The following is a 16,476-nucleotide window of genomic DNA, read 5'->3' as shown; positions in this document are numbered from 1 at the left end:
GAAATAAAAAAAAAATATGATAAATTACAAAAATCCCCATGAACTATAGATCGAGTCACAAATCAACCCCTCAATTTCATTTGTTCATAAAATCAATATTTGAACTATCGTTTTGCTGTAATTTTTTAACCATTCCATCTAAAATTTGTTGACATGGATGTTACATGTGACTTAAAACATGTACAATAATCAAAATACCCTCACTTGTTATTATTATTATTATTATGAAATAAAAGAGAAAGATTTTAGAGAAATAAAAAATTATTTAACACTCTCTCTCTTTTTTTCACCATCTATGTACCAATTCAACATCAAACAAGTTAAGACTTAGAAAGCTCTCTTCTAGGATTAATAGAATAATAATTGTTGGTCTTTTCAACATCAACAGCAATAACAATGGCAGATCTCTTCAAAAACCCTAATCCCAATTGTGGAGGTCAATGGATATATCTGAAGCGTGTTGCTGAAATAGGGGGTTTACTTCATTGATAACAATGACGAGCCTGATAGTGGAGGTTCACAACGTGACGGACCAGATGCCAAAGGATGGCCATGGCACGACAAACCACTTCGGTGTTCGAGTTTTTCTTTGATTTTGTCGTTGCTTTCCCACTTCTTGCATAAGGACACTCCGTTTCGATCGGAGCCTCACGACTTGCGTCCCAAGCTCAAGCAAGGAGTTTTAAAAGAATACATCATTCATTCCCATACATGTCTAAAAAAAAAAAATTAATTTTCGGGGACCCACTCTATTTTGTGTGATAAAAATTAGGGCAAACTAACAACGTAGCCATTTTGAAACGTGGTTTTTGGTTTCTAACCACGTTTGGTAAATTTTTTAATCTAGCCATTTACTGAAATTTACATCTATGAATTACCTAATATACCCTTGTTATCAAATTTAATTGAAGAAAATAGTAGCCAACGTTTGAGGGAATTCTAATCTACACGTGACTGAAATTTGGTTAATTTGAATACATAAAAGGATATTTATTAATGTTATAAGAAAGGAACGAAATATTAATTGATTGTAGAAGTCAACTAAATAAACGCGTATTGAAAATTTGATCGGCCTGTGAATAACACCGTATTAAATGCGTATTAAAGGAAAGGAAAGAAATATCAATTGATAACACCATCGACAACTTCAAACTGCTGGGCATTGATCGGCTCTACCTGTACATATGTAAATTTACCATAATTAACAGAAATTATCAAAGCAGCGGAGATTAACAAACATTTACACTGTATTTGCTTACACGGCTATAATGTTCATTAAAGAAATAAACGGTCAATAAAAAACTTTGTCAAATATATAATTTTTTTAAGAATTCGAAATATATACACGTGTATTAACTTCGAAAATTTTGAATGATCAAACGTGGGCTACAAGTTTTTTAAGCCAAATTCTAGTAGAGGATATTATAGTAATTAACAACTTACATAATTAAGACACGTCATCATTTTTGGCAAGAGTGAAAATTTGGACGAAACGTTGGCTAGATTAAAATTTCAACGTTTCAGGTGGCTTAATTCGACTAATTTTTCTAAAAATTATCGAGACTTCGCGTAGGACAAAATGAGGCGCGAGATTGTGGCGGAGATCAACAAATTATGGCGTTTTGTGGTGGACCTCGCGGACTCCACCGGAGTTGATCTCTTCCATGTTGGGAAACAGGTGGAATGTGTCGTCGCCAATGACCTTGGGCTGATACTGATCCTGTCGGGGATGATTCCCCCATATAACCATATAAATGCGGAAAAGTAATTAATTACGCTAATCATGGGCTAATTAATTCAATGATTATATGAAAAGATCTATATTTACGTTAATTAATATTATGAGAGAGCATATAAGTCAAGCAACCGAAATAAGAGTAAACGAGTACTTACATTGATTTTCGGTTCACGAACTGAAAGCTTTCACAATCCGTCTTCGTCTTGAACGTACAAGCCTCCACACGATCAAATAAGGGACTCTACTTCAAGGACTCGATGTGATGACACCTTAGTCTTCCGAAACGTAATCTCCGAGACGAATAAGAAAGATGAGTGGGCACAGTATTTATCTCACTAGATCACAAAACTAGGTGTTTCGAGATCTCTCTCTTATTTTACTAAGAATGGAAACGAATTTCCGAGGGGAGGGAGAGGCAGATGCACGGCCAATGAGAGGCTAGGATGCACGAATTTTTCACCAAATAATTGCTTAAAATAATTGTTTATTTTTGCCTTCTCATGAACCCCTATTTATAGTAGTAAAAAAGAGATATTCATAGAATCTTCCAGAATATTTTATTTCCTTTTATTGTGTTCACACTAGTGGATTAAATCTAGGCCATTGGATCTCATCTAGTGAATCCTACTTTTTCTCTCATCCATCAGATCAATATCTATGAGATATTATTCTTTTATTTAAATAGAGAATAATTTATTTAGTGAGATAATAAAGGAGAATATATTATTCTCCTAAATATTCTCCTAAATACTTTCCTTTAAATAAGGAGAAAGTATATGACAATATCTTATATTTTTCTCTCTCCTTTATTTAAACAACTAAAGAGAAAATATTGGTAAATACCAATATTATAAATTTCGAATTTTAGGCTCACGGCCAAGGGGGGATTTGCGCAAACCCTAGTGCCAAAAATTCCCAAACCCGTTTTTCAGAATTAATGCTGTCAATCACAATTACAGCAAGTGAGATTAATAATGATAAACATTATTATACGAAAGTTCTTATCCGTCTTTATCAGAGCCGAATCGGGGACTATGGACCTAGTAATAGGAGCTTAACAAATACGATGAAAAAGATGAAATAGTCATTTCTCTTTTGTCCGTCGATTCGTCTAATCTTGGTCAAATACTCCACCTTGTAAGCCAAGATTGAACTCTCCTTTATACTAGAATTATATTTACTCATCGTGACGAGTGTCCACTGATATAGTCAGTTCGTGATCAAGATCCTCCAGGTTCAACCCGTGTCAAGAGAAGTCAATTTTTCCGTTATACTTCTCTTGATACATATCAACCCTAAGCATTGTTGCTTCCCCAGCGAAAGATTCTTTCGAACGTTACTTACTTCGAAAGTGCGCGCAATCTATCGGTTCTGGAATCAACCCTTAGGTGAGAGAACATTAACCTTCTTTCAGGAAGGCTGGATTCCGTATCTGTAAATCATTTTCCACTCGAATTATGCTCTGAGAAAACTCCCAAGACATAAGCTGTGATTAGCATGAATAGCCTTTTAGCGAATGAGTCAAAGAGCTCAGTAACATAACCCAGTGTCCATGATCACTTCAGGATTTAGATCAAGTCTCACTGTGACCATCATAGTGGCCTCGGTTAGTGTGTCGTAACGGTCATTAAATGACACATCTACACCAAGACCTGTCCGGGTCGTACACTTACCGCAAGTGTAGAATGCTCCCACATAGTGATCAGCCTTCACCCATGTGTTCCACATATATGACTTTAGATATAGTTTTCCAGGCGTATATCAGTCATCGACCATGTTTTAGCACACCGCCCGAACTCAGGTGCCCAGCACGTGACTCAGTTAGATACGGAGGCTATGCAATAATGAATGTTTAATAAATCTCATTAAATAAGAAATAACGCTTTCAATTCAAATAGATAATAAATGTCAAACTTTATTTTATTAATAATTTCAACGAGAATTTACATAAGTATCTTCTCGTGGACAAGAATTCCTAACAGATCCATGGCGAGGTGATCTTGCAGTCTTATTGGGACTCTGTCACGGAGGATATCGACGATGAAGTAGCCGAAGGCCGGCATAAAGCTCCTGAAGGCGACAAGGAGGGTGAGGACCAAGAGATATTTGCAAGATCCACTTTTTATTTTTATTTTATTTTTGTTTTATTTCTTAAATAAAATAGATAATTTTAAATGTATAATGCAAAATTAATTATTATTTATTTGGTCTCATATATGTTAGTTTACCGTTTTATCTTTTATTACTTAATTTTAGACGGAAGTTAAAAAATTGACGAAAGATGCATTTTTGCAGTAAAACGAGAGTTCAGATACCGATTTTGTGGAAAATGAAATTGAGGAAGGGATTGTGACTCGATCTAAAATTCAGTTTTCTTGTAATTTATCTTAAGAAATAGGGAAATTGACACTAATAATACCATCTCAATGTCGCTTACCAAATTTAGCTCAAAAACCCAAATTGAAAAAACTAGTAGTTTTGGTAGGTGAGAGAAATTAAATTTTCCCCAACTACCATCAACCATCATATCATCTCTCACTCATCTCCCTTTTAGTTATATAGCCATTTGACTTATAGCGTTTTGTATAATAGCCAACCTTTTGTAAATTTTATGTAAATAGTAATCTCAATATATTTACGGCACTCAAAAAGACAAAAAAAAAATCCAAAATAGGCGGGAATGTTTTTGGGTATTTTTGTCTTTTTGAATGCCGTAAATAAGTTGAAGTGACTATTTATAAAAAATTTACAAAAGGTTGGTTACCTAGAAATTCTTAGACTTTCGGTGGCTTATTTGGCTAATTTTTTGTAATATCCTGCAAACTTGTTTCACATTTTTCCCCTTTTTTTTCAACTTGCTCTTCCTCTTGCGCTCAACTGGAGAATAACCGAGTGAAGCTTCTTGGGTCGCCGGAATCTTCATCTGCTGGGTCGTCGGAATCTTCTTGCTCGCCGACAGTAAATTTCTTAAACCCATTTTGCAATAATGCTAAACACATCTAAAACCCATTTTGCAATCCAAGGTTGTTCATCAAAACTTCAAGATTCAAGTTTGTCTTCTGCAAATCAAAGGTTGTTCATAAAAACTTCAAGATCCAAGCTTCTCTTTCCTTCAAATCCTAGATCCAAAACTTCTTCAAACATATTTTGGTAAGTTCTTCCTATTTTGAACATATAAGAATATATAACAAAGTAAGATGGCTGAAGAACTAAGGTACTTCATGACACATATCTCACGAGCAATGGTTATTTAACTTAAAATAGAAACCAAAAATCGTGTTACCTCAATTGTCTGTGCTTGTGGTTGTGGTGGTTGTTGTGGTGGTGCTTGTGGTTGTGGGACGTCTTTTTTGGGTTTCTTCTCCGAGCATTTGTCCACCACCACTAGCGTCGTAGAAAGGATGGCAATGCTTGAAGAAGTGTCGCTGAGACCGTGAAATTCAACCTATACGTGGAACAAGTAAACAAATTAGTTATGAATATTAAGTATGAATTAACCTACAAATTTCTTACCTCATTGAAGTTGATTCCTCTCATGACGGCCTCCTGAACAAGTCCGGTAGACTTCCACCGACGCATTATTGGCCGAGCTGTGGTGGAGACTCTCTGAAAAACCCCCATGTTCGTCAGGAAAGGCAAACACTCTTACGCTCAAACTTGAAGCGGCTCGAAGAATCCAGGGAGATGGAGCTTCATTTTTCTTTTACCTTGCTCTAGTGGCTCGTCGAAACAAACATGCAACTCAACAATCCGACGACCCATTTCGGATCAATAATCCTACCTAATCTCAACAATCCGGCAACCCAAATTAAAAACATACCAAAATGTTGGTCTCCCAAATCACAATCATACCTAAATGTTGAGCCAAGATCAAACATACACAAACACAGTCATACCTAATCTCAACAATCCGGCGACCCAAATCAAACACATACAAAAATGTTGGTCGCCTAAATCAAAATCATACCTAAATGTTGAGCCAAAATCAAACACACACAAACAAAGTCATACCTAATCTCAACAATCCGACGACCCAAATCAAACACATACCAAAATATTGGTCGCCAAATCAAAATCATACCTAAATGTTGAGACAAGATGAAACACACACAAACAAAGTCATACCTAAATGTTGGGTTGCTCGTGGGTTGAGTTCATGTGGGTTGCGCCTTCGCCGAGATCTGGGTTGCGCGTGGGTTGAGTTACGCCTTCGCCAAGAGCTGGGTCGCCGATCGAAGAGTGAGAGAGTGAGGATGGGTTCCGCGTTTTCTCAGCGAGAAAGAAAGAGAAAGAGAAAGAGAGTGAGAGAATGAGAGAGAACGAAATCTGTAACCGAGAGAAGAAGATGAAGAGAGAGCGAAATCGTGGATTGGGTTGAGCGAAATTGTGAGTTGGGTTGAACGAAATCGTGGGTTGAGTTCGCGTGGAGGTTGAGTTCGTCATAGAAGATGAAGATGTGTGCGAGAGAAATTTTGAGAAAACAGAGGGAATTGGTTTGAGATGGTTTTTTTTGTTAAAATGAATTTGAGGGTATAATAATCTTTACTCATTGATCTATGTACTACATGTGTCAAATTTTGAGCTTTTTGCTATATTTGATGAGAGACATTCATTTAGTATTATTAATGTCAATATCCCTAATAAATAATTTCAATTCAGTTTTCACTATCTTTTTTTATTGGTGGGACCGTCGCTAGAATGCGAAATGCCGATATTGTCCCATCAATTTCAAAGTGGTCACGATGGAAACCTTGTACAGAATTGTACTGTAAGGACAAAAATGCCCACCAGCTCATATCGTTATTGCGTAGAGGGAAAGTCAATTCTAACGGTATCTATCCACCGACCACCGACCTAACCTCTTTGCCAATTGCCACCTCTTATAAATATAAATAAATAAAAATAGTAAAGAATCCAATTCTAACAAAATAAAAATAAATCTCACAGTTCTATTTTTTTTTTTTTTTTGTATTTGTGCTCACTTTGAAAATATAACAATTTTTATTATATCATCAACAGTTTGAATTCCACCTCACCTATAAGACACGTCCAGGGTCCAATCCAACCCTGCCAGCACCTGCACACCCCACTATCGATCATCACTAATTACTTATTCATTTTTTACAAATTATATATATAATTCTATAGCTTTGCAGGTGATATTATGTAAATTTGTCCGGATAAATATCTTAAATTAAGATTATAGTATCTTTTTTTTTTTTTTGAAGAAGAAGAAGATTATAGTATCTTTGTCAATATCAATTTCGTTAACTTTAAAACAGACGGCCAAGTTATACAAATAATTAGTGATATTATTCACAACAGGCGATATTATTATTGTATAAAAAAAAATTAAAAAAAGGTGCGATTTTATTTATTTAATAAAAAAAAAGCCGTTTCTACAACTTGGGGTACCTCGGACGGGGCCTCCAATAACCATCGCCCCAAATGACGAAAGGGGCACAAAGAGAAAAAATAAAAATACGTAAATATAGAAACAATTACTTAATTTAATTTAATTTAAAAATAAAATAAAAACAATGATATCGTTTGTGTCGGTGAATTTGGATTTTCCTATATTGTTGTTATATCTTAGTGGGCGCTTCAAAGAAACTTAATCAACGTGGAGGCTTAGCCATACGACAAGCATAGTCGCCAGAGAGAGAGAGAGAGATGTTTCTCTTCCCATTCCCATGAGAAAACCCGGAGTCCATCCACGATCGCACAGAGCATAGAGAGAGAGAGAGAGAGATGGAGAGCGAGAAAGCAGCGAAGAAGGCAAGGAAGAGAGGAGGAGAGAGAAAGGGGAGCGAGAAGAGGCAGTTCAAGGGGATAAGGATGAGGAAGTGGGGGAAGTGGGTGGCGGAGATTCGGGAGCCCAACAAGAGGTCCAGAATCTGGCTGGGCTCCTACTCCACCGCCGTCGCCGCCGCCAGGGCCTACGACACCGCCGTCTTCTGCCTCCGCGGCCCCACGGCGCGCCTCAACTTCCCCGACCTCCTCGACTCCGCCGCCGCCGCCGCCTCCGACACCTCCGCCGCCGACATCCGCAAGAGGGCCACCGAGGTCGGCGCCAGAGTCGACGCCGTCGAGACCGCCCTCCGCCGCTACCTCGACTCCGCCGCCCACGTCAAGCCCGACGTCGACCTCAACAAGATGCCCGACCCCGAAACCGACGACTGGGAAGGAATTCCCTCCGATTAAGAATCTTCTTTTTGTCTTTTCTTTTTTGTTTTCCGACCAAGAAATTTTGGCCCCTTTTTTTTTTTTGGTTTGTAAAAATGTAAATTAGCTAGCGAGATTCGTTTTAAACTTAGCGTACCCTGTAAATTATATTGTCGTTATTAATATAAGCTCTGTTTATGTATATGTGATGGTTTCGGAGTTTTGTCATCCTGTTTTTCAGTAATTGGATTGATAAGGCAAATATGAAATATAGGACTTTTAGATAAATACAAATTCGTCTGAAAGGCGAAAGGAGGATTATCATTTGGTAGCCAAACCATAGCCAAGTCGGTGGGAAGTGAAAAGGGCCTACAGAGAGTGTAAGAGTAACCACTAAAGTTGTAAGCTTTGCAACTTGTTTTTTTAAAAGTAGTCATCAAGGGATAAGATTTTTTGGAGGCGGTTAGGTATTTTTCTGGTTCTGATGATTGTGAGAGGGAGAGGGGGGGCTTTTTTTTGTGGTGGTGGGGGCATGGGAAAACATGTCCTACAAACAATACAAGAGACACCATCATATTCATCATCATCATTGATTGTTACAACTTGATTGCCTTTGTCTCCTTTCATTCAACTTGTGTGCAATTACCTCAATCGTATGTTATTGCCCTCTTTCCATACTCTTCGTCCACACTAGTTACAGAAAAATGAGACAATCTTCCAACACCATGCCCTTGTTTTGTAGAATTCGAGCTTCTTTAACTTTCATCTAGAGTATGACTTCCTTACTCGTCGACACGTGGTAAAATTTCTCTCTCTCTCACAGAAACATTCTACTTATGAATCGAAGTGCAAAACCAAATATATCGGAAAATATTATAATTATGTAAAGACTAGTCGATCGAGATAGATCCCAAATATGCATGTCACCTATTGTACATCAATTCAATAACAGGACCATGACTATCAAATAGAAAAGAATACCATTCAATCCAAATCGCTACACGGTGCTAGTATGAGAATTTGATCGACTCATTTCAAATTAATTGATTCAGGGTAATAAATTTTCAAGTTTAAGTCCGGTGTTGGTTAAAAAGTCAAATAAAAAAAACATAGCGAACTTGCGTTGACTTCGACGACTTCAACAAAGCACGCCTAAAGAAAAGAGCTTCTCAAAGTCAAGAATGGATCGGATGATGGATGTCATTACCAACTCTAGGTGCAATAAAATATACATGTAAGTATGAGTCAAAACCAAATTCACACCAGGTTCATAAAGGACCTGGGTCTGTGATTGGATTCATTTGGTGCAATTTGGTCGGAAGTGACAATTCTAACCCTCACTCTCGCAATGTTCCAAGACCCTGCGCTTTGTAGTTTTTTCCTTAGCTGTACTCCAATATTGTTTTTTTGCTAACTAATACTCGCAGTCCTAAGCAAATATTCCAACCTTGGGAGACAATAATCTGTCCACAATCACCGGAAGGTTTAATGTTTTTTTTTATGCCTACTATTTTTTGGGTTCTTAAATAATAGGGCAGAGTGTATTATTAGGTTACGTTTTAGACTTCTTAAATAAATAAATAAAAACTGGTGCTGTTAGATGATGCTGGATGTTGTAGTATGACAAGGAAACTGTTTCTCCTGATTCCTATTCTCGCCGCTTCTCTTACTAGCCTCTCTCAAAAGTCCGTATATATCTATGCTTTATAATGAATAAAAGAATAAAATAACGTGTGTTTTTCCACACCTATTTTTTTTCCCTTTTAATTACGTGGTTCCACATGCTAAGCTCAAGTTGAATGCAACATTGCTTTGAATAGGATAACGACCTTTTTTATAATCTAGTCACTTCTCCAACATGAGCACATTAACTCCGACTGTAGTAATATTAAAACATAACCATATCGCCCTATCTACTGATGTTTCACATAGTCAACTTGCTAACTTTTTTTCAAAGGTATGGTTCAACCACTGTTACTAATCTAGTTGACACACAATTTGAGACGTCTATTTAGTTCAACCACCGCTCTCACGGACATAATAGACGTGTGATTAATTTAAATAATAGATCCATCGAAAATACTACAGGCTAAATGTAGCATCATCACACTTAATAGAGAACCGAGAACGTGGTGGATCGAGTCAACTAGAGGTACGTATGCAATATTGTCGTGGTGTTAATATAATCAACACAGAAAGAAAAAAAATAAAACAATTGTGAGAAATCTATAACATCATTACAACTTAACTAACGACCGTTTACCAATAACAAAACAAAACTGAGGACCAAGTCTAGTGGAGACATAACCATTCTAGTGGACGAATGCAATTTGACTGAGAGAGGCCCATAAGAGGATTTTCAGGTATCTGTTTCTTTAACCTTTTCACGGTGATGGGGTAGAGGTGGTGGGGATGGATAATTGACAACCATGATTAATACCGAGAAAAATGTTGCAGACAATATCTTTTTTTTTTTTTTTTTTTTTTTTTTTTTTTGTACAGAGCGTAGGCCAAAATTGTACATTACAACAAACCAACTAGCCAGCCAGCCAAACCCTTTCATGAATAGACCTACCTCATGAGCTTTCTTCTGAGTTGATATGAGCATTGTGTGACAAATCTAAAGTCACCATCCTAAAACTCTAGCACCGTCCCGGTCCCTATGTTTTCTTTTCATGAGCGCGTTTTACTTGAAGGGCGGCTCTAACAACGTTCCCCCTCGTAATAATCCCGACCTTTGACAAGTGAACACGTTCATCATCAATCCACAAAAGACTAAAAGATAAAATAAAATAGCATATACTAAGAATTCGAAACGAGGATTGGTCATCATACCAGCTTTCCTTCCGAATCTACGACTGGAAGCCGGCGGTATTTTGTCTCGAGTAGCAATCTGCGTTATTGGACAAGGAAACTTTTAGCTCTTGTTGCGTTGATATATGGAAGAGAATCAAAAGTGCATGTAAGCATGAAAGATGTTCGAACCTAGCAGCGTCTTCAAGGTTGGTGGTCTCTCGAACAACGAGCGGTGCTTGAGTCATCAGATCACCGACTACCTTGCCGTTAGTTTTACTGAGCAACTTCTGCACCTCGTTAAATGTCTGCAAGTGATATTGTTAGTTAATATACATAGATTCACTTATGGGTGAATCGTAAAATTCTAATATTTCGAGATTCTCACGTACTTTCCAAGTGCTGTCTACTTCAGGAAACATGCTGGTATCAGGTACACAGGCACCTATTTAAAATAAAAATTGGAAATTTGTATTACTAAGAGGTATGTACATAAAATGTTGAGCAAATCGTAAATTTAAGAATTAAGCTATTCAATAAATAAAACGATTACAAACCACATGCGAGAAGCGGCGGAGACAATATGACAATAACTATCAAAGGACAAATACAAAACTTCTAAAGCTTTAATGAACCGAATTACCGATGATGCTGTCAAGAGCTAACAAGTCATAATCAGATACAAGACCAACCTGCAACGGAAAAAATAAATTAACGCCTTTTATCAGTCAATTAAAGAGCATTGAGTTAAAAGAACGCATACAGATCAAGAAACAACAAATGGTTATAAAAATGTGAAGCATTCTTCATATGAAAAGTACGTATATTGATGTATCTAGTGTGGGAAAAATACTTGTAAGAAGAACTTATAGAATCATATATTTCCCATTATGGCCATTATGTTGAATCAACCTAAGTTGTATGATAGGAATCAATCAACTCGGTTGTACAACCCCGAACCAGTCAAATACACCCATCCACGTTTTGCATGCATTTTCCTAGTCCTAAAACTTAATAAAATGAAAAGCCATTAGTGACTCAAAAATACATTCACCACACGTGAATTGAATTTGCAAACAATATATGCTTATTGCTTCATTCTTCAAATGACGTCCGAGGCATCCATTTTCGTGGGTCGACGTGATTCAAAACCTCACAGACATCTACTTGACATACCAACAGAAAACTGCCGATTGCAAAAACTACAACTCGAAAAGAGTACTATTGACAATCAAACAGTTTCTTTACCAATTTCCAGTCGTCGTCTATCACAGGGAAGCCGGTGATTCTGTTTTCCACAAGTTTCTCCAGCGCTGAGCAAGAAAGCCACACAAACAAATGAGTGAAAATGGAAAATGAAAAAAGAAAAAAAAAATGCAACAGAAACAATATAATACACAAGGAGTACCTTCATCTACTGTAGTTGTAGGCTTTACCGTATGTAACTGATCTTTGGTTGTCATAAAATCGCCAACGGTATATATCCCACTTTTTGCGTCCTGCGTATCGAAAGGTATTAAGGTTTAATAATTCTCCATAAAGCTGCTCAATTTCCGGAAGAAAAAAAAATGAAACTCAAAATGAAGACCTATGAATCCGAATCACAACAGAAATGAAACCACCGAGCTGTATTTCCACTGAATAAGCGAATTTCAATAAAGAAGTTCATTTAGTACTAATAATAATTATATAAAAAAAATTACTTCTCTGAGCAAAATCAATGATAAAAATAGAAGAGCATAGAAGTGAGAGAGTGATGCCAAAAGTGAGCGACAGATCTACTGCGAGAGGCTCGATTCAGTTTCGTAATTAAAGAACTGGATATGAAAGTCAAGCTTCAAACAACACAATCCAAGTAAAATTCATAGTCAACATCACCAATTCTCGAGAATTCACTGATATTCTTGAAATCTCGAGCTATGAGCATAAGATGTGAAGAAAAGAAAAGGAAAAAACGAACTACCGGAACGGAATTGGCCATCAAGGTGCCATTGGCTGAAACAGCGGAGGAACGTCGGAGACCCGAAACCCCAATCGGTGATCGGAATACGACCTTTGGAAGCGAATTGAATCGCCCAAGAGGATGCGAGAGCAACAGACAGGGCATTTGAGAAGCGAATTTGCAGAGAGTCGGAGCAGAAGCCGAAGCAGAGACCTGGCTGAGACATAGGGCAAGTGGTTCTCGTACGACGAACGAGGCCATGGGTTCGAGAACTCGCAAATCGACGAGAACCAACGAAGAAGAAGCAGAGCGGAATAGGGAGTGACGGGTCTGAGTTATAAATATATTATTGATATCTACGGAGATATTTGTTATATAAAATAATGAATGGCGTGAGAAAAAGTTCCACCGACTTGTCACTTGATTGTAAAATTAACACTCAGGTTCTGATTATTAGCTTTTAATATCTATTATTACTGGTGAATTCCTTAATGTTGCTTTGAAATTTAGTTTTTTCCAGTTGATTTACAAATTGCACCGTCTTAATATATTTATTGGAAAACGATCAAATAAATTACTCAATTTCACTAATATTTTTGCACTCAATTTCACTAATATTTGCACACTGTGTTTGATGAAAGTCCAAAATGATTTGTTGCAATTTGTATTTTAAAAATAATAAATTTTATCTCTAATCATTTGTGTTGTGTTGATTTTTAAGAGATATTTTAAAAGAAAAGTAGACTCGACTGTCTCCGTAGAAGACACGTTAAAAGTGCAAAGAAGAGAAGTGAAGAAGTAAAGAAAAGTATTTTGGAGGTCAACTTAGAAGAGTTCTCTACCGATCCGGAGTTAAGGATTCCAATTATAAATTACCATGCTAATGATCAAGATCACGTGCGTAGAAAATATGTGCTAAAAGGTCCTTAACAACCGCACAATCATGATTTTCCAATACTTTTTTTTTAACGAAAGCTAGAAGATTCAACTCATCAGGATTTGAAGAATTGAACAGTCGTTTCAACAAGGTAAATACCACATTGTTTCTTTGTGTAGCGTGTTTGTGTCCCGATAACTTGTTTGTTGCTTTCGAGAAACAAAAGCTAATTCAACTTGCCGGTTATTATCCAAAAGATTTTTATGCGATTGAACTCATGGCACTTGATGATCAACTTGAAAACTATATTGTTGATATGCGCTCAAGTCTATAGTTTTAATATTTGAAGGGGATTAGTCATCTTGCAAAAAAATGATAGAAATGAGAAAAGATAAGGTATATCATTTAGTCTACCGAATATTGGCATTAGCATTAATTTCGCATGTTGCTACTGCTAGCGTCGAAAGATTGTTTTATGGAATGCATCTTGTAAGTCGTATTGAACGTAACATTTTCATAAATTCAAAACTCGTCATGGAAATTTGTAATACTTTTATTGAGTTAGATAATTTTATTATATATTTTGTATCCTTAATTTTGCTCAATTTTATTTATGTCATCTTGAATTTAATTTATGGCTCCGCACCATTGGATATAATATATATTTTTAGTTTTAAAGTCCACTCTTTATATCATATTATTATCATTCTTTTCTAGGTATACTTTCATAGCCACACAACCTCACTCATATTGCACCGAGTGTTAAGTAATTCATAACTTCATACATTGAACAATCTCTAATATTTTAAAAATTGTAGGAACTAAAAATCCAAATAACCTAACCTTCAAAAATCCTGGAAGCAAAGAGCAATATCACTCATAAAATATTAAGATCTTATTATTTCATTTGACAAAAAAATCCAAATAACCTAACTTTCAAAAATCTTGGAATCAAAGAGCAATATCATTCATAAAATATTAAAATCTTATTATTTCATTTGACAACTATTTCATCAATTCTTAGCGACATTTATGAGGCAACTTAAATATTATTATAGATTTAATTGAAGAATTTGTTGAAAGTAGACAATTTTCTAACTTTTTTTTTAAGATTTTAGTTAAAGTTTCATTTAATTTTAAAAAATAGTCCACCAAATTCGCAATAAATTAATTAATTAACTAAATAGTAAATTTAACTTACTATTTAGTTAGTTAGTTTGATGCCGGTCTGGTGAACTATTTTTTTTAATAAAATAAAACTTTGACTATTTTTTAAAATGATGGTGTGCTATTATACAACTGACTTAATTGTCTCATTCTAATTCATAGAATAATTTTAATCCTCTTCTATAAAAAGCAAGATTTTTATTTATATATTAGTTCGTTTATGGAATAAATATGCTTATTTTTTATTTATTTAAAATAATAAATGTTACGGTGTCTTTTTTTCATCGTAAAAAAATGATGCTACTCTCACTTTAAATAATAAATGTTACGGTGTCTATTTATATAAAATGATTATGAAGTCGAGTAATAATATTTAAGGTAGAAGAATTAATTTAATAAAGAAAAATTATACGGACTAGCCAATCTCAAACGTTAAGATTGCGTGTTATCCAACGTTGACGTGGCGTTTCAGACAATTTTTTAGACAATTTGAGAAATATCCAAATTCGTTGACGCCGTTTCAGACAATTATTTAGAGTTGAAAATAACCTTGCTGAGTATTAAAATCAGATTTCCTTTTTAATTGATTAAATATTCGGTGGAGTATTGGATGATTCTTTATTAATGTTGAAGTTTATTGCTTATAGCAATATTTAAGTTGACTTTTATATATAGCAACTACATATATAAAAAGAGAATGTAAAATATACGATCTTGTACGTGACTTTTATATAAAATCATGTTGATTTTTTCATCTCTCACTCTCTCTCTCTCTCTCTCTGTCTCTCTCTCTCTTTGTTTGGTTGGAAATCGTGAGGCTTAGGGTTAGGGATAGAGATGATGCTGATGAGTTTTTGATCGACAAATGGAGAGCGACTTCTTTCTCGTTAAGGGTCCGTTGTGCGGAGGTATGGTCGCCGGAATCCATGGCAGACATGTCCTCTCCTTGTGTTGTGCGACACGAACCATCCAGGGTCCACAGCGGTTGGATCGAGACTATGGGGTCTTTTCGGTCACCATCGCTCATGAATCTTTGTGGCGACACCATTGAAGAAGCTTCGTCGAGCATAATTGCAGGTCCGGTCGCTTCTTCTCTCGCTAGAGCTTCGTGTGACCAGAGTCTACTCCTTCTCTCATTCAGCGTTAATTTAGGTTAATTTGTGTTAGATCGTTTAGCGTTTTTTGAGTGTTTGTTATTGGTTTTGACCGGTCGTGTTTTTTAGAGTTTATGTTGGTCGTGTTTTTTTGTTTTGTTTATGTATGGCCGTGTTGATTGATGTTGGTTTGAAATCAGTGTTGATTGTTGTTGGTTTGAAATTATAGTTGATTTGTAAAATTAGTGGTGATTTGTGTTAGATTGTGTATATGTTGTCATGGAAACTGTTGAAAATATCGGGCAATGAAATTATTCACATTAAAGAAGGAAACCCGTAAAGAAATTAGTCTATTGATTTATGTTGATTTGAAATTAGTGTTGATGTCTTTGAAATCTGTTAATTTGTGTTGATACGTGTTGATTTGTATTGATTTTTTAATCTATTAATGAAACAATTATTTATTGTAATATTTTTCATTAATTTATTTATTTCTGTTAAGTAATTTATATTTGGTAACCTTTATTTTAAATGATGGGTATTATTATCTATTTATGTTGATTAATGTGATTAATTAGCTAATCCACAAAATAAACCAAACATTAGCTATTTTACCAATTTCATATTTCAAATTGGTTAGTATACTCTAGTTCCCTTTGATAAACTAAAACAAAACAATATATAGTTTTATGCATCATTT

At 35.7% G+C, this 16,476-nt stretch overlaps 2 protein-coding genes across 2 annotated transcripts; one reads left to right on the top strand and one right to left on the bottom strand.

The window, feature by feature from the left end:
- The first annotated feature begins 7,324 nt into the window (after positions 1-7,324).
- LOC149400033 (ethylene-responsive transcription factor ERF010-like) lies at positions 7,325-8,107 on the top strand. The gene has a single exon (XM_089613115.1). It carries the CDS (start codon positions 7,490-7,492, stop codon positions 7,940-7,942), a length of 453 nt encoding a protein of 150 aa, XP_089469241.1. The 5' UTR covers positions 7,325-7,489; the 3' UTR covers positions 7,943-8,107.
- Positions 8,108-10,062: 1,955 nt separating this feature from the next.
- LEJ2 (Cystathionine beta-synthase (CBS) family protein) lies at positions 10,063-12,993 on the bottom strand. The gene is made up of 8 exons (XM_089613346.1): positions 12,660-12,993; positions 12,105-12,195; positions 11,945-12,009; positions 11,340-11,388; positions 11,089-11,141; positions 10,889-11,004; positions 10,739-10,796; positions 10,063-10,638 (listed from the first exon to the last, which is right to left on the bottom strand). The coding sequence occupies exons 1-8, from the start codon at positions 12,897-12,899 to the stop codon at positions 10,564-10,566; spliced, it is 747 nt and encodes a 248-aa protein (XP_089469472.1). The 5' UTR covers positions 12,900-12,993; the 3' UTR covers positions 10,063-10,563.
- Positions 12,994-16,476: the final 3,483 nt, after the last annotated feature.

Source organism: Urtica dioica, chromosome 4, assembly GCF_054948205.1.
Source record: "Urtica dioica subsp. dioica isolate 48M chromosome 4, U.dioica_male_clone48M_v1_H2, whole genome shotgun sequence".
Taxonomy (NCBI): Eukaryota; Viridiplantae; Streptophyta; class Magnoliopsida; order Rosales; family Urticaceae; genus Urtica; species Urtica dioica.
This window is presented reverse-complemented; position numbering and strand designations above follow the sequence as displayed.

Coding starts and splice junctions, on each gene's coding strand:
- LEJ2 (XM_089613346.1), bottom strand. CDS start 12,899: ATGGCCTCGTTCGTCGTACGAGAACCACTTGCCCTATGTCTCAGCCAG. Junction 12,196..12,659: donor TGATGGCCAATTCCGTTCCG/GTAGTTCGTTTT, acceptor TTCGATACGCAG/GACGCAAAAAGTGGGATATA. Junction 11,005..11,088: donor AAGTAGACAGCACTTGGAAA/GTACGTGAGAAT, acceptor TATCACTTGCAG/ACATTTAACGAGGTGCAGAA.
- LOC149400033 (XM_089613115.1), top strand. CDS start 7,490: ATGGAGAGCGAGAAAGCAGCGAAGAAGGCAAGGAAGAGAGGAGGAGAG.